At 43.1% G+C, this 25,247-nt stretch overlaps 1 protein-coding gene across 3 annotated transcripts in view; it reads left to right on the top strand.

The window, feature by feature from the left end:
* POLR3B (RNA polymerase III subunit B) overlaps positions 1–25,247 on the top strand; it is a 527,519-nt gene that overhangs the window by 375,802 nt on the left and 126,470 nt on the right. For all 3 annotated transcript variants that reach the window (XR_003856035.1, XM_029597388.1, XM_029597387.1), the window contains 2 exons: positions 23,061–23,270; positions 23,939–24,097. Coding sequence is in view for 2 of the 3 variants with exons in the window: in XM_029597388.1 (XP_029453248.1) it covers positions 23,061–23,270; positions 23,939–24,097 (369 nt within the window). In the remaining variant the exon portion in view is untranslated. The remainder of the gene's footprint in view (positions 1–23,060; positions 23,271–23,938; positions 24,098–25,247) is intronic.

The following is a 25,247-nucleotide window of genomic DNA, read 5'->3' as shown; positions in this document are numbered from 1 at the left end:
GAAACTCCTCTGGTGGAACATAAGAACATGCCATACTGGGTCAGACCAAGGGTCCATCAAGCCCAGCATCCTGTTTCCAACAGTGGCCAATCCAGGCCATAAAAACCTGGCAAGTACCCAAAAACTAAGTCTATTCCATGTTACCGTTGCTAGTAATAGCGGTGGTTATTATCTAGTCAACTTAATTAATAGCAGATAATGGACTTCTCGTCCAAGAACTTATCCAATCCTTTTTTAAACACAACTATACTAACTGCACTAACCACATCCTCTGGCAACAAATTCCAGAGTTTAATTGTGCATTGAGTGAAAAAGAACTTTCTCCAATTAGTTTTAAATGTGCCACATGCTAACTTCATGGAGTGCCCCCTAGTCTTTCTATTATCTGAAAGAGTAAAAAAAACGATTCACATCTACCCGTTCTAGACCTCTCATGATTTTAAACACCTCTATCATATCCCCCCTCAGCCATCTCTTCTCCAAGCTGAAAAGTCCTAACCTCTTTAGTCTTTCCTCATAGGGGAGCTGTTCCATTCCCTTTATCATTTTGGTAGCCCTTCTCTGTACCTTCTCCATCGCAATTATATCTTTTTTTGAGATGCGGCAACCAGAATTGTACACAATATTGAAGGTGCGGTCTGACCATGGAGCGATACAGAGACATTATGACATTTTCCGTTTTATTCACCATTCCCTTTCTAATAATTCCCAACATTCTGTTTGCTTTTTTGACTGCCGCAGCACACTGAACCAATGATTTCAATGTGTTATCCACTATGACGCCTAGATCTCTTTCTTGGGTAGTAGCACCTAATATGGAATCTAATATTGTGTAACTATAGCATGGGTTATTTTTCCCTATATGGCTCGATGGCTGGGTCTACCGGAAGGAGCCCAACCCCCACTGCGCACCCTGTGGAAAAGGTCTCCCAGGATGACCCTCCCCTGCTATCCTCCACTGCGCGGACTCCGAGACTGGAGGAATCGAGAGACATGGACACTGATTCTAGCAATGACAAGGGGGGATTTTCACCGGAATTTGTGCTGCTCATGGATGAAGCATTTCTGGCTTGGAAGCTCGCGAAGCGCAGAGCCCAGGATGAGAGCGTGGGAGTTCCCAAGCATCCCCATCTGTGAACTGACGGACTGCCGTCCCGGGCAACTTTGGCTCGGGAGGATCTAGCAGGTGCAGTCAACCAGCAGGGGAACGACTCCACTCTGCCCCCGAGGGACACCGCTGCAGATCAGGGTGAGGTCCCTCCAGATGTAAATACAGGCGACGATGATCAGGATCCGGTAGAATCTAGTGCGGAGGGGGCGACTCCCGCGTAGTCCGGCTGTTTAAGAGGGAAGAATTGCGCTCCCTTATTCCCCAGGTGCTTGAGGAATTGGGTGAGACCCTCACTGGTGGAAGATTCCGACAGCGAGGAAGTTAACCCAGTCCTGGACGGTCTCCGGGGTCCACCTACTGCTTTTCCCATCCCAAAGAAGGTAGATGTGGCTGTATCAGCGGTGACCGAGAAGACGACCATTCCAGTGGCGGGAGCAGCTGTTCTCAGAGATGTGCAGGACTGCAAGCTGGATCTGCATCTGAAACGTGTGTTTGAGGTCTCCTCCTTAGGACTTCGGGTGGCAGTGTGTGCCAGCATGATGCAAAGAGCGTGTTTATGTTGGATTCAAAAGCCGCAGGACCCATCATCTTCTGGGACATTGTCAGCTTCTCAGGCGGCTCGTCTGGAGGCGGAGGTAGCATATGTGGCAGATGCCTTATATGACTTGGTGTGTTTGGTGGCCCAGACTCTGGTCTCCTCAGTGGCGGCTCAGTGACTCCTATGGCTCCGCAATTGGGCAGCGGATGCTTCCTCCAAGTCGCAACTGTGCAGTCTGCCTTTTCGAGGGAATTTGCTGTTTGGAGAGGATTTGGATCAGCTGATGAAAATCTCTGGGGGATTTCAAGGGCAATAAACTGCCAGAAGATAGAAAGCCCTACAGGAAATCATATGGTCCTCTGTCCTGTTTTCGGGATTTCCGAAAAAGCAAGTCGGGGAGGAGTGTTCCACCCTCTGGTTCCAGACAGACGTCTTCCCATACACAGTCCTTTCACGGCTCCAGTTATCCTGCCAGAGGTGGTTTTGGTCAGGGAACTGGAACTGGGAAGCCTGCCCAATGAAATCGGGCCCGCCCTCACCTCGAACGGGATGATCGGCGGCAGGTTATCCCAATTTTACGAGGAGTGGGCTAGGATCACCTCCGCTGGGTATTGGAGGTGGTAAAAGAAGGTTACGCCTTGAAATTTTCTCGGACTATCATGCCGGCCTTTGTGGAATCGCGCTGCATTTCCCGCAACAAGCGAGCCATGGTAGAAGACACTCTACAAAGATTGCTGGCCCTGAAGGCAATCTTCCCCGTGCCATCCGGTGAACAGGGGAGGGGACGGTACTCCATTTATTTTGTGATTCCCAAAAAGGAGGGCACTTTCTGACCCATCTTGGACCTACAGAAGGTGAATCGCTGCTTGAAGGTGCCCCGTTTTCGAATGGAAACACTTCGAACAGTCATCGCAGCGGTTCGAAAGGGAGAGTTCCTCGTCTCCTTGGATCTCACCGAGGCTTATCTACACAATCCGATTTGCAGCGCTCACAAGAGATTCCTACGATTCAAGATCCTGGGTCAGCATTTTCAGTTCCGGGTGCTGCCGTTCGGACTGGCAAGGGCCCCGCGCACCTTAACCAAGGTGATGGTCGTGGTGGCGGCGACCCTCCGGAAGGAAGGGATAATGGTCCATCCTTACCTTGACGATTGGCTGATTCGAGCCAAGTCGGAAGAGGAAGGCAAGTGGACTGTCTCCAGTACCTAGGCTGGCTACTCAACGAAGCGAAAAGTCATCTGACTCCGTCACGGTGTCTGGCATATTTGGGAGCTCGTTTCAACACCCTCCAGGGCCGGGTGTTTCTCACGGATGGCAGGATGTACAAATTGCAGCAACAAGCGCATCTCTTGTTAAAGCTTCCAATCCCCAGAATGTGAGATTACCTATAAGTTGATGGCTTCGACATTGGAATTGGTGCCTCGTGCCTTCACTCACCTGAGACCATTGCAGAGAAGATCTACTGTCACGGGGGACCCAGTGTCGGAGCAATACCAGTTGTCCATACTTTTGTCGCAGCGAATCAGCTCCAGCCTGCAATGGTTGCTGTCGGAAGACAACTTACAGAAGGGGATGCCCCTTGAAGTCCCGGATTGGGTAATCGTGACAACGGATGCGAGCCTTCAAGGCTGGGGAGCAGTGTGCCCCGGTCATGCGGCGCAGGGAACCTGGTCCTTACCCGAACGGTCATGGTCTATCAATCGCCTAGAGACAAGGACAGTCTGCAAAGCGTTGTTGGCATTCCAGTCCCTGGAGCAGGGGTGAATGGTTCGAGTCTTCTCGGACAATGCCACCATGGTGGCATATCTCAATCGCCAAGGAGGAACCAGGAGTCTGGCCATGGCACAGGAAGCACACCTCCTCTTTGCTTGGGCCGAGCTTCATCTGGAAGTCTTCGCAGCCTCTCACATGGCAGGCGTGGACAACATGTAGGCGGACTTCCTCAGTTGTCAATAGCTGGATCCCGGGGAGTGGGAACTATTCCGGGAGGGTTGGAATCACATTTGTGCCGGATGGGGAGTTCCCCAACTGGACCTCATGGCGACCCGTGTCAACGCCAGATGAACCGATTCTTCAGCCGAAAGAAGGAAATCGGGGTGGTAGGAGTAGACGCCCTAGTCTGCAAGTGGCCAACCGGAATCCTCCTGTATGCCTTTCCTCCATGGCCCCTGATCAGGCGCATTCTCTGCTGCATAGAGGACCATCCCGGAGTGGCACTGGAGTTGCGGTGGCCGTGGTTTGCAGATCTGGTACAGTTGGCGACAGACGGCCCGCTATGCCTAGCTCATCTGCCGAACTTCCTGCAACAAGGGCCCATTTTTTCGGATCGGGAGGATCACTTCTCTCTCACAGCCTGGTGTTTTGAGAGGCAGAGGTTACGGATGAAAGGTTATTCAGAACAGGTGATTTCCACCCTGCTTCAGTCCAGGTGGCTCTCGACGTCTGTGGCATACTCTCAGGTGTGGAAGGTGTTTGAAGTCTGGTGTGACCAGCAGGGTGTAGTGCCGTTGTCAGTGACCGTTGCCGTTGTCAGTGACCGTTGTCAGTGTGCTGCAGCAGTCAAAAAAGCAAATAGAATGTTAGGAATTATTAGGAAGGGAATGGTTACTAGAACGGAAAATGTCATAATGCCTCTGTATCGCTCCATGGTGAGACCGCACCTTGAATACTGTGTACAATTCTGGTCGCCGCATCTCAAAAAAGATATAGTTGCGATGGAGAAGGTACAGAGAAGGGCAACCAAAATGATAAAGGGGATGGAACAGCTCCCCTATGAGGAAAGGCTGAAGAGGTTAGGGCTGTTCAGCTTGGAGAAGAGACGGCTGAGGGGGGATATGATAGAGGTCTTTAAGATCATGAGAGGTCTTGAACGAGTAGATGTGACTCTGTTATTTACACTTTCGAATAATAGAAGGACTAGGGGGCATTCCATGAAGTTAGCAAGTAACATATTTAAGACTAATCGGAGAAAATTCTTTTTCACTCAACGCACAATAAAGCTCTGGAATTTGTTGCCAGAGAAGGTAGTTAGTGTAGCTGGGTTCAAAAAAGGTTTGGATAAGTTCTTGGAGGAGAAGTCCATTAATGGCTATTAATCAATTATACTTAGGGAATAGCCACTGCTATTAATTGCATCAGTAGCATGGGTTCTTCTTAGTGTTTGGGTAATTGCCAGGTTCTTGTGGCCTGGTTTTTGGCCTCTGTTGGAAACAGGATGCTGGGCTTGATGGACCCTTGGTCTGTCCCAGCATGGCAATTTCTTATGTTCTTATGTTCCTCATGTCTTTTGGTTTTTGCAGCAGGGATTATCTAAAGGTTTGGCTTATATTTCCCTGCGTGTTCAGGTTTCAGCCCTGGGATGTCTCCTAGGGTGGGTAGGTGGCAGGCTTCTAGCCAGCCACTCTGACTTTGTCAGTTTCCTGAAAGGGGTGAAGCACCTTCGTCCTCCTTATCGTAAGTTATGCCTGGAGTGGAATCTCAATCTGGTGTTGAGGGCGCTTCGTGATCTCCCTTTTCAGTCTCTGGGACACGCTTCCTTAAAGGACTTCACCTTGAAGACTGTGTTCTTGGTGGCCATATGTTCTGCAAGGCGTATTTCAGAATTGCAGGCTCTTTCCTGTAGGGATCCCTTCCTTCGCATCTTGGCTGATAGGGTGTCCCTGCGCACGGTCCCTTCCTTTTTGCCGAAAGTGGTGTCTGCCTTTCATGTTAATCAGTCTGTGGAGTTACCCGGATTCCCTGATTGGGCTCGTGACCCCGCTATGGGAAGAGATGTTCATCTGTTAGATGTCCACCGGTTTTCCTTCGGTATTTGAAGGTCACTAACTCTTTTCGAAAATCGGATCACCTTTTTGTGCTCTTTGGAGGTCCGAAGACGGGTGAAAAGGCGTCCTTGGCTCGCTGGCTGAAGGAAACAATTTGCTTGGCCTACATCGGGAAGGGTTGCCCCATCCCGACTGGTTTGAAAGCTCACTTGATGAGAGTGTAAGCAGCTTCTTGGGTGGAGTGTCAGTTGTTGTCACCTGAGGAGATTTGTAGAGCCGCAGTCTGGTCTTCCCTGCATACCTTCACAAGGCATTATCGTCTGGATGTCAGGGATCCGAACCAAGCGTTTTTTGGGGAGAACGTCTTGCGAGCGGGTCTTTCGGGTTCCCGCCTGGTGTAATGTGGCTTTGGTACATCCCACTGGTCTGGACTGATCTGGGTATGTCCAGGAAAGGAAAATTTGGTTATTACCTGCTAATTTTCATTCCTGTAATACCACAGATTAGTCCAGGATCCCGGCTGGGTGCTACTGCCAAAAGACTGACCTAACGGTTAGCTGCTGTACATAGGGAATCTATCAGAATGATTCTATAATATTTTGTTTTTTGTTATGAACTGTAAATCAAACCTGATTTTCAGGTATTGGGGTCGTTTGTTTCGGACCCTTGAGGCAGTTTTTTCCTGTTCGTCCTTGTTTCAGGAATTAGATGGTTTTTTTGTCAATTATATTTTACTTGGGTATTGATAAATATGGATGAGCTGCAGGTGGTACACTTGGGATACCAGTGCCTCGAAGCTTTGATCTCTGACTCCATCTGTTGGTGGGAGTGCATAACACACTGATCTGGACTGATCTGTGGAATTACAGGAACGAAAATTAGCAGGTAAGAACCAAGTTTCCTTTCCTCAGAGTAAATTCCATTTACCACTACCCTTTACCACTCACCCTTTGTCGCTTCTCACCCAACCAATCACTCTAGGATTCATACCAAGGTCGCACAATCTATTTATAAGTCTCCTATGTGGAACAGCATCAAGAAATCAAAGAACACTATATCTGGTACTCTCCCTTGATATAACTCTCTGGTTATCCAATCAAAAAAATTGATCTAATTTGTCTAACAAGAATCCCCCTCTAGTAAAGCATGCTACCTCGGATCTTAGATCATAAGCACTTACCATACTGGGTGAGACTGAGGGTTTCCTGTTTATTTTATTTTTTTGATTTATATTCTGCTTTTCTGTGCTTAAAAGCAGATTGCATTCAGATACTCTAGGTATTGTCCTGTCTCCAGAGGGCTTACAATAGTAATCATAACATGATCAAATTTAAATTAATTACTGGAAGGGGGACAATAAGTAAATCTACAGCTCTAACACTAAATTTTCAAAATGGAAACTTTGATAAAATGAGGAAAATAGAAATAAAACTGAATGGTGCAGCTGCAAAGGTAAAGGGTTCAAAAGGCATGTACATTGTTTAAAAATACAATCCTAGACTTGCAGTCCAGATGTATTCCACGCATTAAGAAAGGTGGAAGGAAGGCAAAACTGTTACCGGCATGGTTAAAAGGTGAGGTGAAAGAGGCTATTTTAGCCAAAAAAAATCCTTCAAAAATTGGAAGAAGGATCCATCTGAAAAAAATAGGATAGAGCATAAGCATTGTCAAGTTAAGTGTAAAACCATTGATAAGAAAGGCGAAGAGAGAATTTGAAATGAAGTTGACCGTAGAGGTAAAAACTCATATTAAAAACTTTAAAAAATATATCCGAAGCAAGAAATCTGTGAGGGAGTCGGTTGGACCATTAGATGACTGAGGGGTTCAAGGGGCTCTTAGGGAAGATAAGGCCACTGCAGAAAGACTAAATGAATTCTTTGCTTCTGTGTTTACTAATGAGGATATTAGAGAGATACCAGTTTCAGAGATGGTTTTCAAAGTTAATGAGTCAGACAAACTGAACCAAATCACTGTGATTTGAACCTGGAAGATAATGTTGGCCAGATTGACAAACTAAAGAATAACAAATCACCTGGATTGGATGGTATGCATCCTAGGGTACTGAAGGAACTAAAAAATGAAATTTCTGATTTATTTGTTAAAATTTGTAACCCATCATTAAATTCATCCATTCTCCCAGAAGACTGGAGGGTGGCCAGTGTTTAAAAAGGGCTCCAGGGGCAATCCAGTAAACTATAGACCAGTGAGCATGACTTCAGTGCCAGGAAAAATAGTGGAAACTATTCTAAAGATCAAAATCGTAGAGCATATATAAAGACATGGTTTAATGGAACACAGTCAACATGGATTTACCCAAGGGAAGTCCTGCCTAACAAATCTTCATTTTTTTGAAGGGTTAATAAACATGTGGATAAAAGTGAACCGGTAGATGTAGTGTATTTGGATTTCCAGAAGGCATTTGACAAAGTCCCTCATGAGAAGATTCTAAGAAAACTAAAAAGTCATGGGGTAGGAGGCGATGTCCTTTCGTGTATTACAAACTGGTTAAAAGACAGGAAACCGAGAATAGGATTAAATGGTCAATTTTCCCAGTGGAAAAGGGTAAACAGTGGAGTGCCTCAAGGATCTATACTTGGACCGGTGCTTTTCAATATATTTATAAATGATCTGGAAAGGAATGTGACGAGTGAGGTTATCAAATTTGCGGATGATACAAAATTATTCAGAGTAGTTAAATCACAAGCGGATTGTGATAATACATTACAGGATGACCTTGCAAGACTGTAAGATTGGGCATCCAAATGGCAGATGAAACTTAATGTGGACAAGTGCAAGGTGTTGCATATAGGGAAAAATAACCCTTGCTGTAGTTACACGATGTTAGGTTCCATATTAAAAGCTATCACCCAGGAAAAAGATCTAGGCATCATAGTAGATAATACTTTGAAATCGTCGGCTCAGTATGCTGCACCAGTCAAAAAAGCAAACAGAATCAGGGTCATTTATCAAATTGCTATAAGGCGTTTTCGCATATGTTAAGGTGTTTTCGCATGCGTTAAGCCCCTTTCACGCCTGCGAAAATGTCTTTAATGCCTGCGAAAACACCAATACACATGCTGCGATGCAAATCAGAAAAAAAGGAGGAGTTTGGGGCATGATTTGTGACAGAGTTGGCTGGGTTCCCAATTTTGCAAAGCTGTATCACATGGCTTTAATGTGTATTTTAGGTGGGTTTAAAAAAGGTTTGGATAAGTTCTTGGAGCAGAAGTCCATTAATGGCTATTAATGAATTATACTTAGGGAATAGCCCCTGCTATTAATTGCAACAGTAGCATGGGTTCTTCTTAGTGTTTGGGTAATTGCCAGGTTCTTGTGGCCTGGTTTTTGGCCTCTGTTGGAAACAGGATGCTGGGCTTGATGGACCCTTGGTCTGTCCCAGCATGGCAATTTCTTATGTTCTTATGTTCTTAACTACACCTTTTTCATTTGCGTCAAGCCGTGCATTGGCTTTATCACACTTTGTGAGGTTTTTCGCAAATGCTGTTTTTAGTTCCTGGAGAGCCAGCCTAGCTGTCAGGGCCTTTCTACAACCACGAGAGAGGGAGAGGCTAGCCATAATGCAGTCATCCTAGGTAGGTATTTATATCTCTATAGGAGGCCCACCTAGTAACTCGAGATGAGGTTTAGGTATTAGTGTAGGGGTTAGGGGCCACTTTGACATTCAAAATGAGACGTACGAACAGAACAGCATTCCCTAACTCCAACTAATACGCTTCACCAGCAAACATTCTTCACAGCAGCTGTATATATTGTACACTGTATATATTGTATACTTGTATATAATTAACTTCTTCTATCTCTCTTTATTTCCTCCACCCCAGTTCAATAGCCCTTGTTAATTGTAACTGCATCTCTTCATCACATTTATTTATGTTCATTGTTGTATTCATTGCACCCCTGTTTTTATGTAAACCGACATGATGTGAACGCTTCATGAATGCCGGTATAAAAAAACCTTAAATAAATAAAAAAATAAAAGATTTGATGACCTTCGGAGTGAGGAAACTCACCCAAAGAAGAGATTAATGCAATGTTCTCTTAACCTAGCTTGATGGATTCTTCAAACTCCATACGCTAAAGAGAATCAAACTGCTCTTACACTGCACAGTTCTACAAGCCATGATCCTGTCCAAGCTCGACTACTGTAACTCAATCCTACTAGGCCTACCAAAAAACTCTATACAACCTTTACAAATGCTACAAAACGCTACTGCCCGTATACTCACTAACACACACCGTCACGATCACATTACTCCCATCCTCCAGTCTCTACACTGGCTACCAGTGTCATCCAGGATAATTTATAAATCACTCACACTCATACACAAAGCCATTCATAACCAAAATATGCAATGGTTCTCTGAATATCTCATTTTCCAAAAGCCAAACAGACCTACAAGAACACAACACCAGGCGAAACTAACTAAGCATGTTTCCACTGGGGAGCGCTCATTTATCATAGCAGGTACTACTCTATGAAATAAAATGCCCACCAACCTACGCCAGGAACATTGCCACAAGAAATTTAAACAGAACCTTAAAACCTGGCTCTTCAAACAAGCTTACCCATGACTGACTCGATGCTCTCTGATTTGCTGATCACACCCCCTTTTTTTTTAACCACCTCCCTGAATCATGTCCACGCGATAAACTTCTTCCCTTGCTTCTTTTATGCCCGAGCAAGTTTCTCTTTCCCTCTCCCCCTCTCACTAGGAACCCTCTATCCTTCACTATACTGTTATATTGTATATATTCCCATAGCATAAGACCGTAGTAATTCTTCTACATGCTCTACCCAAGTTAGCTCCCAATTATAATGTATATTTATTAACCACACATTTTATGTTTATCACTGTTGCTATGTATTGAACTGTTACCATGTACTTTCAAACATTTTTGTATATGTACTTCTTTGTAAAGCCTGTTGCTACATTATGTTCCACTGTAAACAGAGGTGATGTTCCAAACATGCCGCGGTATATAAAAAACACCCTTAAATAAATAAATAAAATAAAATGTTACCCAGGTAGAGAGTCCATCAAGCTAGGTTGAGAGAACATTGCACAAATCTCATCTTTGGGTGAGTTTTCTCACTCCGAAGGTCATCAAATCTTCACAAGAGAGCACTGTTCTGTTTGTACGTGTCATTTTGAATGTCTACACTAATACCTAAACCTCATCTCGAGTTACTAGGTGGGCCTCCTTTAGAGATATAAATACCTACCTAGGATGAGGGCATTAGGGCTTCTCTCTCTCTCTCTCTCTCTCTCTCTCGTAGAAGGGCCCTGACAGCTGGCTCTCTGGGAGCTTAGACCTACTAAACATGATCCCCCCCCCCCCCCCCCCCCCCCCCCCGTGGTTGTATTTAGGAAATACAATTCTGGCACTTATCGCAAAGTGTGAAAACGTCATCACAATTTGTGGTAACTTAGCACTTCGCATAGGTATTAGCGCAAATTGCGATAAATTTCCTATTACCATAAAACATGCCCCTTTTCCTATCACATGCGATATTTGGTGCATTTTGATGAATCCAGGCCAATGTTAGGAATTATTAGGAATTGAACGGTTAATAAAATGGAAAATGTCATAATGCCTCTGTATCGCTCCATGGTGAGACTGCACCTTGAATACTGTGTACAATTCTGGTCGCACATCTCAAAAAAAAAATATAGTTGCAATGGAGAAGCTACAGAGAAGGGCAACCAAAATGATAAAGGGGGTGGAACAACTCCCCTAAGAGGAAAGGCTGAAGAGGTTAGGGCTGTTAAGCTTGGAGAAGAGATGGCTGAGGGGGGATATGATAGAGGTCTTTAAAATCATGAGAAGTCTTGAACGAGTAGATGTGAATCAGTTATTTACACTTTTGGATAATAGGACTAGGGGACACTCCATGAAGTTAGCAAGTATCACATTTAAGACTAATCGGAGAAAATTATTTTTCACTCAACGCACAATTAAATTCCAGAATTTGTTGCCAGAGGATGTGGTTAGTGCAGTTAGTGTAGCTGGGTTTAAAAAAGGATTGGATAAGTTCTTGGAGGAGAAGTCCATTACCTGCTATTAATTAAGATGACTTAGAAGATAGCCACTGCTATTACTAGCAACAGTAACATGGGATAGACTTAGTTTTTGGGTACTTGCCAGGTTCTTATGGCCTGGATTGGCCACTGTTGGAAACAGGATGCTGGGCTTGATGGACCTTTGGTCTGACCCAGTATGGCATGTTCTTAGTGAAGTGATCCAATTTGCTGATACAAAATTACTCAAAGTTATTAAATCACAAGAGGATTGTAAGAAATTACAAGAAAACCTTACAAGACTGGGAGTCTGGGCATGCAAATGGAAGATTTCATTTAATGTGGACAAGAGCCAAATGATGCTTGTAGTGAAGAGCAACTCAAATTATAGCGACACAATGCATAGTTCCACATTGGGAGTCACCACCCCGGAAAAGGATCTAGGTATCATTATTGCTAGTGTGTTGAAATCCTCTGCTCAATGTGCTGTGCAGCCAAGAAAGTAAATAGTATGCTAGGAAGAATGGAGAATAAAACAGAGAAATATCATCATGGCTCTATATCGTTTCATGCTGCGACTTGAGTATTTTGTGAAGTGCTGGTCACCACATTTCAAAAAGGATATAGCAGAGTTAGGAAAGGTACAGAGAAGAGTTATTAAAATGATAAAGGGGATGGAACAATTCCTCTATAAAGAAAGACTAAAAATGTTAGGGCTCTTCAGCATGGAGAAGAGACAGCTAACTTTTAACTTTTTAATTTTTAATATACCGATATTCGTAGGACACATACCGGTTTACAATCAACTCATGGAGAAAGGAAACAGAAATTACAAAAAACAGGGAAGGGGAGCAGAGGAGGAAAAAGGAGAGAGGGGGTAGGGAGAAAGCAAAAGCATGAAGAGTAGGAAAGAGTGAGAAAAGTGAATAGGAACTGGAGTAACAGTATTAACATAATTAACACGTTTCATAAAATTACATAATCAGAATTTCCATACAATACAATCCATACAATACATATTGGGAAGATATGATAGAGGTTTATACATATTGGGAAGATATGATAGAGGTTTATAAAATGATGATAGAGGTTTATAAAATGATGAGTGGAGTCGAATGGGTAAATGCGAATCAGTTTACTCTTTCAAAAAGTACAAAGACTAGGAGGCAATGAATTTATTAGATACATTTAATACATAGGAAAAAATATTTTTTTTTTACTCAGTGCATAATTGAACTCTGGAATTTGTTGCTGGACAATGCAGTGAAAACTGTTAATGTAGTTGGGTTTAAAAAAGGTTTAGAGAAATTCCTAGAATTTAGGGAGGAGGAATAGCCTAGTGGTTAGAGCAGTGGACTATGAACCAGGAGACCAGGGTTTGAGTCCAGCTGTTGCTCCTTGTGACCTTGGGCAAGTCACTTTACCCTCCATTGCCTCAGGTACAAAAACTTAGATTGTAAGCCCTCTGGGGATAGAGAAATACCTACAGTACCTGAATGTAAACCGGTGTGATATCTCAATTGAGATCAAATGTCAGTATATAAAAATAATAAATAAATAAATAGAAGAAAAGACCATAAACCATTATTAAGGTGGATTTGGGGAAATCAACTGCTTATCCCTGGGATAAGCAGAATGGAATCTATCGATCTTTTGGGATCCTTGGGCTTGATGGTCTGACCCAGTATGGCAAATTTTGTGTTCTTCTGTTTCATTTCATTTCTTAAAACTTAATATCATGCTTGATAAAACGTGTTACCCAAGTGGAAGTACAAATAAAAACAGAATCATAATTATCAATAAAAGTAAATATAAGCAAAAACAGCCAAACAAAGCAAAGATTCCACATAACTTAAAATATAAAAACACATAATAACCAATCACAATTTGATCAGCATTCAAGATACAGATTTATAGACCAGCAGAACTGCCTCCCTGTGGCGGGGACTGATGTCACCACTGCTGCTACATAGAGAGGCCCAGTCCTGTGGGCTGACACCTGAGCAACAGGTTTCCTTCCCTTATTCCTTCGCTAGTAGTTGTTCCAGTTGCTATTTCCTGGTTTTTATCCTGCATGACCTTGACTCTGCTTCTGCTTGCTACCTGCCCTTGATTCTTGCCTGAACTTGACACTACTTCTACCTACCACAGGCCCTGAATCTTGACCTCCACTTTTGCTTGATCTCCGCCTGCCACGACCTTGCCTGCACTACCACATCTACACCTCATGATTCAGTACGGCCTCTTGGCCTGTCAGGGTCCACCCTCTAGCCCATAACACCCGCCCAAAGAAACAAGTTCATAGGGGCATGGATAGACTCTGGAAGAGAATGTTTCATCCATTTGAGTGTGCTGCCTTTGACACTTGATCCAGAACCTTATACAAAGGGATTGTCTCACCCAGAGAGATATTGGTTGTCCTGAGTCACATGGCGGCAGCAGTACATGTTGTCCCCATGACCTGCCTCAACATGTGGATTCTCCAGTGAGTCCTCTGCATACAGTGGTAACAGATGGTTCAGCCCTTGTTTTCTCTGATGAGCGTCAAAGTATGTACGAAGGAGACTCTCCAGTGGTAGCTAGATCCAGATATGCTGGAGATGGGAGCTCCCCTTCAGCTTCTACCTCAGCTTCTACCTCATCAGGTGATGCTAATAACAAATGGGTCCATCAGGGGATTAATGCACACATGGGTCGTTTCAGAATCCAATAGAACGTCTGTTTCAAATCAATCTTCTGGAGCTATGAGTAATCAGAAATATATTAAGAGCTTTTTCACATCTTCAGGGAAATATAATTCTGATCCAAACTGAGAACCAAGCAGCAATGCTTTTCATCAACAAGCAAGGGGGCAAAGGGTTATGGATTCTCTGCCAAGAATCCCTGAAAATTTGAGAGTGGGCTTGCAGTCACAAATCCTTCCTGCAAGCAACCTACCTTCCTGGGATCTCCAAAACATACAACCTACCTTCCTGGGATCTCCAAAACATTGGCACATTGCCTCACCATAGTGTTTTGTCCTCGCAAATTATCTCTAGATCAACCAATGGCAGACAGTTGTTCGATCTCTGAGGTTGCCCATTGGTTGATATTGTCACATCAGAGCACAACAGGAAAGTGGAAAAATTCTGCTTCATTCTTCAAAGCAAACTCAGGTCCATTCTGGATACTTTTCTGCTCAAATGGGATGCAGATCTACTGTATGCTTTTCCACCATTTCCACTGGAGCCTCAACAATGTGAAAGACCTGAAGGATGGTGCATGCTTGATCCTCATTGCTCCAGTTTGGCCCAGATAAGTTTAATTCTCATACCTTGTCAAGTTGTCAATCGGTCTTCCGATCTCTCTGGGATCCAGTCTTTAAATCGGAGGAGGATTGACTGTCATCTGAGCCTTCCTTATCTCACCTTGATGACATGGATGTTGAGCACTTGATAGTCTCATTGCTGTCATTATCTAAGGAAGTTGAAGATATTGTAATCTCCACCACGAGGCCTTCACCAAGAAAAGCATACTGTTTTAAATGGAAAAGATTTTCATTTTGGTGTCAGGTAAACTCCCTGGACTCATTTGCCTGCGAGCTCAAGCAGTTGCTCCAGTACCTATTCTTCCTCTTCTACTTTGGTCTCAGTGCATAAATGGTCAAAGTAACTAGGTTACAGGTTATTTTATTTATATGCCACCTATGCAATAACCCTAGCTGGCTTACACAAGAACATACATAAATAAAATTTAAAAACCTCTATCAAGACAATAGTGTAACAAAAAGTAGTAAATTTAGCAGACATAGATTGAATAAAAACAACTTCAATATGATATTTATGATTAAAAACAGAATTGAGGAGAATAAGTTAAGCCCTGAAGAGGGACTTGCAAAGGTCAGTTGTATTTAAACAACTCAGTGTCTTTGTGGCCTACCATATTCAAGTGGATGGCAAACTGATATCTATACATCTTTTAGTGTGTAAGATAATGAAACGCTCGTGGCAGAAGAGACCTTTGTCAAACACTTCCACTGTCATGGAATCTCAATGTTGTATTTCCTAGTGTGTAGACAGATGGACTCAGGCCAGTGGGTTATGCTCACCAGCCAGCAGATGGAGATGGAGCAAGCTGACGTTACGGTCAGCTTGCTCCATCTCCATCTGCAGCTTGGTCCTGCAGTGACCCTTAGCCTGCCAGTATTCTCAGCCTCCAGCAGATGGTGAACATGCATCTCCCTATGGGATTGCTGTGAATTTTGGAAGGAGAATTTTAAATTGAGAGCCCCGCTCTCCTGTGGTGATAACTAAAGGTCTCTCCCCCAGTTGAGAAATTCCTGAGGTGAATTCCGTGGTTCCTCAGAGGTGTGCCTTGGTCCAGTAGCTGGTACCCAGAGTGGACTTTTCCGCCTGTGCAGCTGAAAGGCAGCGGGTGCAGGAGGCCAAGCTCGGCGGTGTTGGCACATGCCCTCTCCCTCCACAGCTGGAGAGTGTCTCTGTACTTAGCCAGTAAGTGCTGAGCTCTGATAATTTAAAAAAAAAAAAAGAGAGAAAAATACTTAGAGACAGGATTTTAGGCCTTCCTTTGGTCTCCATGCTCGGCATGGAGACCAAAAATTTAAAAAAAATGTTCTGTTTCAAAAGAGAGACGGCAGTGAAAAGTTCTGCTTTAAAAGAAGCGGCAGTGCTTGTTACGCATTTGAAAAAGGTTACCCCGTGATTAAAAGTCGAATGGGCAGTCACAGTGATATCAGTGTACAAAAGTTAAAACGCTGCTAAGCGAAGGTGTACGTTAGACCACTTATGAGGGTATACCTTATTCAATGAATTGCGTTTTATATATGTGACTCTTTTCTGAATTATCAGCATGTCATTTCAACATTGTTCCCACTCCTGTTGGGGTTAGGGGAACTGGGCAGCCTGGCGGGTTACATAGTAACATAGTAATGACGGCAGAAAAAGACCAAATTGGTCCATCTAGTCTGCCCAGCAAGCTTCCCAAGGTAGTAACTGCCGCTCCGTGCAGATTACCCCCATGTTTCTGTCAAGGGCAGCAACCGCCGCTCTGTGCTGGTTAAGCTTTATTTATTCCCATCCTCGAGCCTTTTAGGGATCCACAGTGTTTATCTCATGCCCCTTTGAAATCCTTCACCATTTTTGTCTTCATCACCCCCTCCAGGAGGGCGTTCCAGGCATCCACCACCCTCTCCGTGAAGAAATATTTCCTGACATTGATTCTGAGTCGTCCTCCCTGGAGTTTCATTATGTGACCCCTGGTTCTGCTAACTTCTTTCCCATGGAAAAGGTTTGTCGATTGTGCATCATTAAAACCTTTCAGGTATCTGAAGGTCTGTATCATATCTACCCTGCTTCTCCTCTCCTCCATATTTTACATATATAGTCCTTCAACCTCTCCTCATAAGTCATTTAATGGAGACTCCCCACCATTTTGGTTGCCCTTCTCTGACCGCCTCCGTCCTGTCTCTGTCCCTACGGAGATACGGTCTCCAGAACTGAACACAGTACTCCAGGTGAGGCCTCACCAAGGACCTGTACAAGGGGATTATCACTTCCCTTTTACATATATAGCCCTTCAACCTCTCCTCATAAGTCATTTAATGGAGACTCCCCACCATTTTGGTTGCCCTTCTCTGGACCGCCTCCGTCCTGTCTCTGTCCCTACGGAGATATGGTCTCCAGAACTGAACACAGTACTCCAGGTGAGGCCTCACCAAGGACCTGTACAAGGGGATTATCACTTCCCTTTTACATATATAGTCCTTCAACCTCTCCTCATAAGTCATTTAATGGAGACTCCCCACCATTTTGGTAGCGCTTCTCTGGACCGCCTCCGTCCTGTCTCTGTCCCTACGGAGATACGGTCTCCAGAACTGAACACAGTACTCCAGGTGAGGCCTCACCAAGGACCTGTACAAGGGGATTATCACTTCCCTTTTACATATATAGCCCTTCAACCTCTCCTCATAAGTCATTTAATGGAGACCCCCCACCATTTTGGTTGCCCTTCTCTGACCGCCTCCGTCCTGTCTCTGTCCCTACGGAGATACGGTCTCCAGAACTGAACACAGTACTCCAGGTGAGGCCTCACCAAGGACCTGTACAAGGGGATTATCACTTCCCTTTACCGGCGTCGGTTGTCGAACCTGCTGAAAGCCACGGATTTGGAAAACGGATGCCTGCAAAATTGAGCGTCTGTCTTCCAACCCGCAGGCTGATTTTTTTTTTTTTTTTAATTTTGGGTCCTCCGACTTAATATCGCTATGATATTAAGTCGGAGGGTGTACAGAAAAGCAGTTTTTTCTGCTTTTCTGTACACTTTCCCGGTGCAGGTCAAAACTAACCTCTATAATTAGAGAAATTAACCGCTATAATTAGAGTAATTAATTCCTGGAATTATACTGGTTTCCTACTTTTCCTTTTTCTTCCTGTAATGCACCATCTGTTGATAAAAAATAAAGTTTAAAGAAAAGTTCACAGGTTTCCAATTTAATTTATTTAAAAGTACTTGTAGTCTGCAACGTCCAATAAAGCTCGTTCTGAGTGGGTAACAAACTCAATATAAACTTTTTTTTTTCCATTGATCTCCTTTATAGTTTGCATAGCGTGCAGTCTTATACTGGTTCAGAATAATTAACTTATTTGGAAATGTATTCTGACATACGTGTTTCAGGATGTTTCTCACAATACTATGAAGAATTGATAAAAATAAAAATGTTAAGGTAATTGAAGAGATAAGGCAGTTAAGATAAGATAAGGCAGTTAAGCTGTCAGTAGTTTATATTTTAAGTTACATTGCTTATTTGATTTCTGCACAGCTTAACATGCTGCCTCCCCTCTCCATTTTATAATCTGTTCAGGCTTCTATTCCTTCTCTCTTCCTGTACTGAAACAGATACCTTCTCCATATTTTCTTACAGCAAGTTTACTTAAAAAATTACCATTTTGGCTTTTGGTTCATGCTCAGGTAAGACCTTTGCAGTTTCCAGCACAGCTGCTTGGCTTTCGAGCTGGGCTGCTTTAGCTGGCTCCTTGCTTGTTGCCACACACAGTTCAGTAAGATTTCTGTGTACAGAGAGACCATTCACAATCTGCCCAGCTCTTTTGTACTTTTCTCTGTGAAGGTTTTTTCTACCTTTTGTTTTGGGTGTCATTTGCAATTCATTGTCTGTGTTTTCTGAGCTTGGTGTATTCAGCTGCTCTGACCCCGGGTCCTGCATATTTAGCTCCTTGGATACAATCCTCTGACGTTACTGCTGATGCTGAGTAGACAAAGCAGCTGAACATCCTGAGCTATAAAAAAAAAAAAAAAAACAACCCCTCAAATTCTTTGTTTCTGTTATGACAAAACCTGATAAAAGCTTATTTTAAACCTTAGCTTATGAGGACACCATAATCAAGTCCTGAAATATTCGGATAGTCCGAAATGGTTTATCTCTACGTTGCCGCAAGATGTTTCAGAGCTAAGCTGCTGAAAGGAGCTTCTCCACATGCTCTATTTGGATTTTACAAGGGTAACAGAGTTTATTATGAAACTTCAGACACTGAGCTTTTATATTGCTTTATTTCCTTTCATTTTTTAGTATAGGAACAAAGTCTAGTGACTGATTTTGGATTCTGTGTTTGCTGGTGTTTAGTAGAAGTTACAGCTGTTGCCAGATGTGGTTTTAATGGGAAGGACCCAGCTCTATGTGAGATGCCATCTCCCTCCCCCCACCCCCAGTTGCTCAGGATTCTTAAAAAAAAAAAAATCCACATTTAATGGTGTTTTTTATTTTGTTTTATATTGCGCTCTGTGTGGATTGTGACTTTTGTTTTAGGGCACTAGCGAAGTTGCTGAATTTGTCCATTCAGAATGTCACCTGAAAATCTCTCCCCATGCTTAACTTTTCTTTTATTATTCCAAAAGAAACGAGTAAAATATGATGAAGAGAAGTTCAGACTCTCACTGAAAATGTTTAAGCAATAGGAATTGGAAGAATGGTGGACACAGAGCTGAATGGTTTGGCATGGGTGCAGGGATAGAGAGTGTGCTCTCTCTAGGACTGGAGAGTTAGGAACTTGGACAGGGATACGGAGCTGGATGGGACTGGAGGTACAGAATCTGATTCCTCTAGGGCAATTCATGCAGGGCCACAGAGCCTGTCACCTGTAGGACTGGGGGTTTCAAGCAGCAGGCAAAGGCATACACAGCCTTTTACATTAAGGATTGGCACAGGAATACAGACATTTTTACTTTAGCACTGGATTATTGGAAATTAGCAGAGGGACACAGAGCCTTTGATCTGAAATCCAGTCCAAATGCTAGCCATGTGGTGATTTACATGAAATGAAATTTAATTGAAAGGTCAGTCTGGTTCCTGACTGTACAGAACACCGCCAGTGTCCCCCGACGACCCAGGATTGCGTGGGTAACTGGGAAGTACTTTCTCACACTGCTGTACTGTAACTACAGAAGTGTTGAGTTATCTTAGTGGAGAAGAGTAGGAGGGGAAGCTTGCACTGCTGCTATTTGCATTGTCTGGGAGCAGTGGGCAGTGTTGCTTACCCATCCCATACCCGTTCTCTGGTAACGCTGCGCGCCTGTCGCTTGTGCTTTATTCTGTGATGAAAGCAAGCACTGCTGCTATTTGCATTGTCTGGGAGCAGTGGGCAGTGTTGCTTACCCATCCCATACCCGTTCTCTGGTAACGCTGCGCGCCTGTCGCTTGTGCTTTATTCTGTGATGGAAGCAAGCACTGCTGCTATTTGCATTGTCTGGGAGCAGTGGGCAGCGTTGCTTACCCATCCCATACCCGTTCTCTGGTAACGCTGCGCGCCTGTCGCTTGTGCTTTATTCTGTGATGGAAGCAAGCACTGCTGCTATTTGCATTGTCTGGGAGCAGTGGGCAGTGTTGCTTACCCATCCCATACCCGTTCTCTGGTAACGCTGCGCGCCTGTCACTTGTGCTTTATTCTGTGATGGAAGCAAGCACTGCTGCTATTTGCATTGTCTGGGAGCAGTGGGCAGCGTTGCTTACCCATCCCATACCCGTTCTCTGGTAACGCTGCGCGCCTGTCACTTGTGCTTTATTCTGTGATGGAAGCAAGCACTGCTGCTATTTGCATTGTCTGGGAGCAGTGGGCAGCGTTGCTTACCCATCCCATACCTGTTCTCTGGTAACGCTGCGCGCCTGTCGCTTGTGCTTTATTCTGTGATGGAAGCAAGCACTGCTGCTATTTGCATTGTCTGGGAGCAGTGGGCAGTGTTGCTTACCCATCCCATACCCGTTCTCTGGTAACGCTGCGTGCCTGTCAGTTGTGCTTTATTCTGTGATGGAAGCAAGCACTGCTGCTATTTGCATTGTCTGGGAGCAGTGGGCAGCGTTGCTTACCCATCCCATACCCGTTCTCTGGTAACGCTGCGCGCCTGTCGCTTGTGCTTTATTCTGTGATGGAAGCAAGCACTGCTGCTATTTGCATTGTCTGGGAGCAGTGGGTAGTGTTGCTTACCCATCCCATACCCGTTCTCTGGTAACGCTGCGCGCCTGTCGCTTGTGCTTTATTCTGTGATGGAAGCAAGCACTGCTGTTACCTCTGCAATATCTGAGGTGTGGTTGGATAGTGCGGAAAAAGCTTGCAGTTTGCTTGCGCTTCACTTGTTCTGTGATGGGTAGTATATGGGGAGATTGTTTTCATCCTTTCCCAGGCCCTCTCTAGTCCTGATTAGAAATCAAAATCCAAAATTAAAATAAACATGTGAAGCCTCCTGAATCTGGGTTTTTATGATGCTTGGTAAGATTGTATTATTTCACTTTCCTATTTTTTATCAGCTGAAGAAGTTCCCAGCCTTGTATTATTAATTTATTTGTGAACATTTCATATTCCACCTTTTCCCAAAGTTGGTCTCAAGGTGGATTATAATACATTTAAATGAACCGAAGCATAGGAACAGCTTTCAATCGAATCGGAATTTGCAGTTAATATAGCATTGGGATCCAGCATAGGAAATCCGGGTTCTGAATAAGTTTGAAGACCCATTTCTGTCCCTGTTCTATATAACACAGTCCTTTGTAGAGGGTTCAGGAAGTTGGGCTGAAGATGTGAATCGTAGGTGAAGGCCTGGCTGAAAAGCCAGACATGGGCATTTCTTTGTGAATTTAAGGTAACCTGGCTCCAGGCACAGGGTTAATGGTAGTGCCTAACAGCTGAAAGTACAGAGTTATCTGGCAGCAGTCAGCGGAGGAAAGGAAAGAGCAGTTTCAGTAGACCAGCATTCCCTTGAGGATGCGTAAGGTGAGAGATGTATTCAGGGGCCTGTCCATCTGTGACAGCGCAGAGAGTTTTACATTTTATTCTGCTTTCTGCTGGGAGCTAGTGAAGTTTGGGTGGAATAGACTTGATATGATCAGTTGCATTTGTACTTTCTTAGGAGCTGGAGGCACTTTGAATTGTATTGTGAGATGCCATTGTATAGGCAATTTCAGTAATCGATTTGGCTGGTGATTAATGCATGGATTACAGTAGCAAGATTATGTTTATCAAGGAAATTATGTAGTTGATGATTCCGATGCTGATACATGAAGGAGGACCTTTCTACTTTTGAGATGTGGGGCTCCATTGTGAAGTTTTAGTCGAGTTGATCCCTTAAGTTTCATATTGACTCCTTAGGATGGAAGGTGGTACCTGCTAGCGAGGGAAGCAATTGTAGAGGTGCCATTGGTGCTGAGCCAGAGATCTGATTTAGATATGTTTAATATGAGTTTGTGTTTGCTAAGCCATTGGGCAACTGCCATAAGACAGTTATTGAGATTGGTAATAGATGAAGCTTAGTCACATCTCATTTTGATGCAGATTTGGATGCCATGTGCAAATAAGTAACATTTGATATTGAAGGACGCATATAGATGTTGAAAAGTATTGGTTGAGTTCTGTAGGGCAGGACGGATTGTTGGCCCACATAATTGATTGCAGTTCTATTGGCGAGGAATGATTCGAACCTCTTTAGGGCAGTGCCATAGATGCTGATGCCCTTTAGGTGCTGGATCAGGAAATGGTAATCAGCTATATCAAAGGCAGCCAAGAGATCAAATAGGACCATGAGGGAATTAGCCACCTTGATCCTCATGGAGGTGGATACGGTTTGTAATGGCCAACAGGACAGATTCTGTTCCATGGCCTTTCCAGAACTCAGATTGGTAGTGGTGTATGATATTGTACTCATCTAGAAAATCTTAGAGTTGGAGGTAAACAACTTTTTCCACCACTTTGGATGAGAGACAGGAAGGCTGGAGCTGTTTGCACAGGAGAATTTATAATACCCGTAATGTGGCTGAGGGTCAGCTCAAATTAATTTTTTTACTCAAAATGTGTGAGCATAGAGGATTTGATATCACAATGCTAATTTTTAGAAATCATTGCTCTTTAGAAACCATTACAAAATTGAGAGATCATTAATCTTCTGTATATGCAGTCTAGATGTTTGGTTTCATAGCATGTTTCAACATATTTTAAAACATCACTAGTCATTTCTCGTGTTGCAGCATTTTTTTACAACTGTGCCAGCAATAAAATATCAGAATTTAAGTTGAGATGCTAGTAATAAAATTGGATTTAATTGGTTTTGTAGGTACCATTGCTTACAACCAGAGGAACAGAATTGATACTCTGATGTACCTGCTAGCATATCCACAGAAGCCAATGGTCAAAACGAAAACCATTGAGCTAATTGAGTTTGAGAAGCTGCCAGCTGGCCAGAATGCAACCGTTGCTGTGATGAGTTACAGTGGTTATGACATTGAGGATGCTTTGGTCCTAAACAAGGCCTCTTTGGACAGAGGTAAGAACCAAGTGTGGTGCTTTTGAAAATGTTGTAGCGTGTTTTCAGCATTGCATATTCCCTACATAAATACCAAGCAGCAAACAACTTCACAGGCAGTCCATATTTTTGGATATATAGCAGATTAATTTTATCTTGATGGATACCTAAAAAGAAAACACTCAACATATTTCATAGAGATATCTGCTTCCTCACAGCAGCTCCTTGATGCACAGAAAGTAGGAATACAGCATGAAGAGCTGAAGAAAGACCTCATGGGAGGAAACAGATTCTAAAGTATAAACACAGCTTGAATAGCTGGAGTGTGACTTTTTTTGCAAGGCAGATCTTCACAGTAATAGACATGGTTGCATATAACTTACAATGGTTTCAATTAAATATAATTGTAATGTAAAAAAGAATTCCTAGGAGCCAACAAAATAGATATTTTCAGCATTGCAGCATGTATTGCAGATTTACGAATCAAATTTGCTTCTGAGAAACCAAAGTCATCTTCCTGTTTTCTCTAATAATACCTGTACAGAACTGTACAAGATTTTTAAACTGATCTTAGGCTGTTCAGTTTTCGCATAATTAGAATCTGGTGTACTATAGACATGATTTGTTTGTCCTTTTTGCACCTGGATGCTGATTGATGTTGCATTAATAGTTTCTATTTTGCCTAATAGGCTTTGGACGCTGCCTCGTATACAAGAATGCAAAGTGCACCCTGAAACGCTACACCAATCAAACATTTGATAAAGTCATGGGTCCAATGCTGGATGCAGCTACACGGAAACCAATATGGCGCCATGAAATCTTGGACGCTGATGGTATTTGCTCTCCAGGTAAAAAATATTTACCTGAGCTGCGAAACCTTAAGGTGGACTTCCATCCAGCTCAGGACAGCGGAAGATGTTGTATTAACATATAAAACATTTTGGTGACCTTATGAAATGAACTGATGGGCAGGTATATGCATCACAAAGAAATAGTATAATGACTGGTAGACACTTATCTTTATTGAGGATTGCATTAGAAAGGTAATTTTATCACATGTTCATTCAGACAATATCTCCAGAGTATGATTGAGGCATGACCCATTTACAACTTAGATTATAAGTCCTTCAGGCAGATAAATAGTTACAGTACCTGATTGTAACTCATCTTCAACTCAGATTTGGAAAAGGCAAGTAATTAAATCTAAAATCCAAAACTAGCTTTAGAACTACAACACATTTAGCAACTTGAGTTGATTTTATTTTACTGTATTTATAATATGGATAAACAATTTTATATTGCATTGGTTAATGTATGTATTTTATGATTCTTGCTATTAGGATTTTATTACAAATTGATGAAACCTGAATCCATATACTTAAGGTTTGCTATATTAATGACAACATTTCATAAAATATGTATTTAATAATTATAAATTTCTCTTTTAAAAATTTGGATTAATTCAGTCCTTGGATCAATTGATTAATATTTGAACAAAAACACTGAGGCAATTTCTAATTGATCAAATATTTTTAATAACAGAATTAATCTAAATCTCTGGAGGAAAAAATGTTGAGAGGATTGGATAAATGTAATTACTTTACATAGTAATATAATAAATGACAAGATAAGACCAAAATGGCCCACCCAGTCTGCCCAATTCAGATCCGTCCACTTTGGGTGGATGCACGTACAAATTCCCATACCCGACCCAATGCCAGCTCTCTCTTACCTGTGTCTTCTACCCAACCTTACAACGGTTTTCCTACCACTACCCTCCACCCCCGTCCCCAACCTGGTCAGAATACTGATAAGTGATGATCTTCACCATCTCGCTGCCAGGCCATCTTTAATATTGATTCTTTCAAGACCAAGACTTGAGTCATCATTCAGCCCCCCTTCTATGCCTTATTACCAAGCTTTGTAGTAATTTCCACAGCCTCTCAGGATATTAAAATTGTTGTAAAACTAAATAAAAATGCAATTCGACCCTCCCTG

The sequence above is a fragment of the Rhinatrema bivittatum genome, chromosome 4 (assembly GCF_901001135.1).
Source record: "Rhinatrema bivittatum chromosome 4, aRhiBiv1.1, whole genome shotgun sequence".
Taxonomy (NCBI): Eukaryota; Metazoa; Chordata; class Amphibia; order Gymnophiona; family Rhinatrematidae; genus Rhinatrema; species Rhinatrema bivittatum.
Note: the sequence above shows the minus strand (reverse complement) of the source record. Positions and strands in the feature narration are given on the sequence as shown.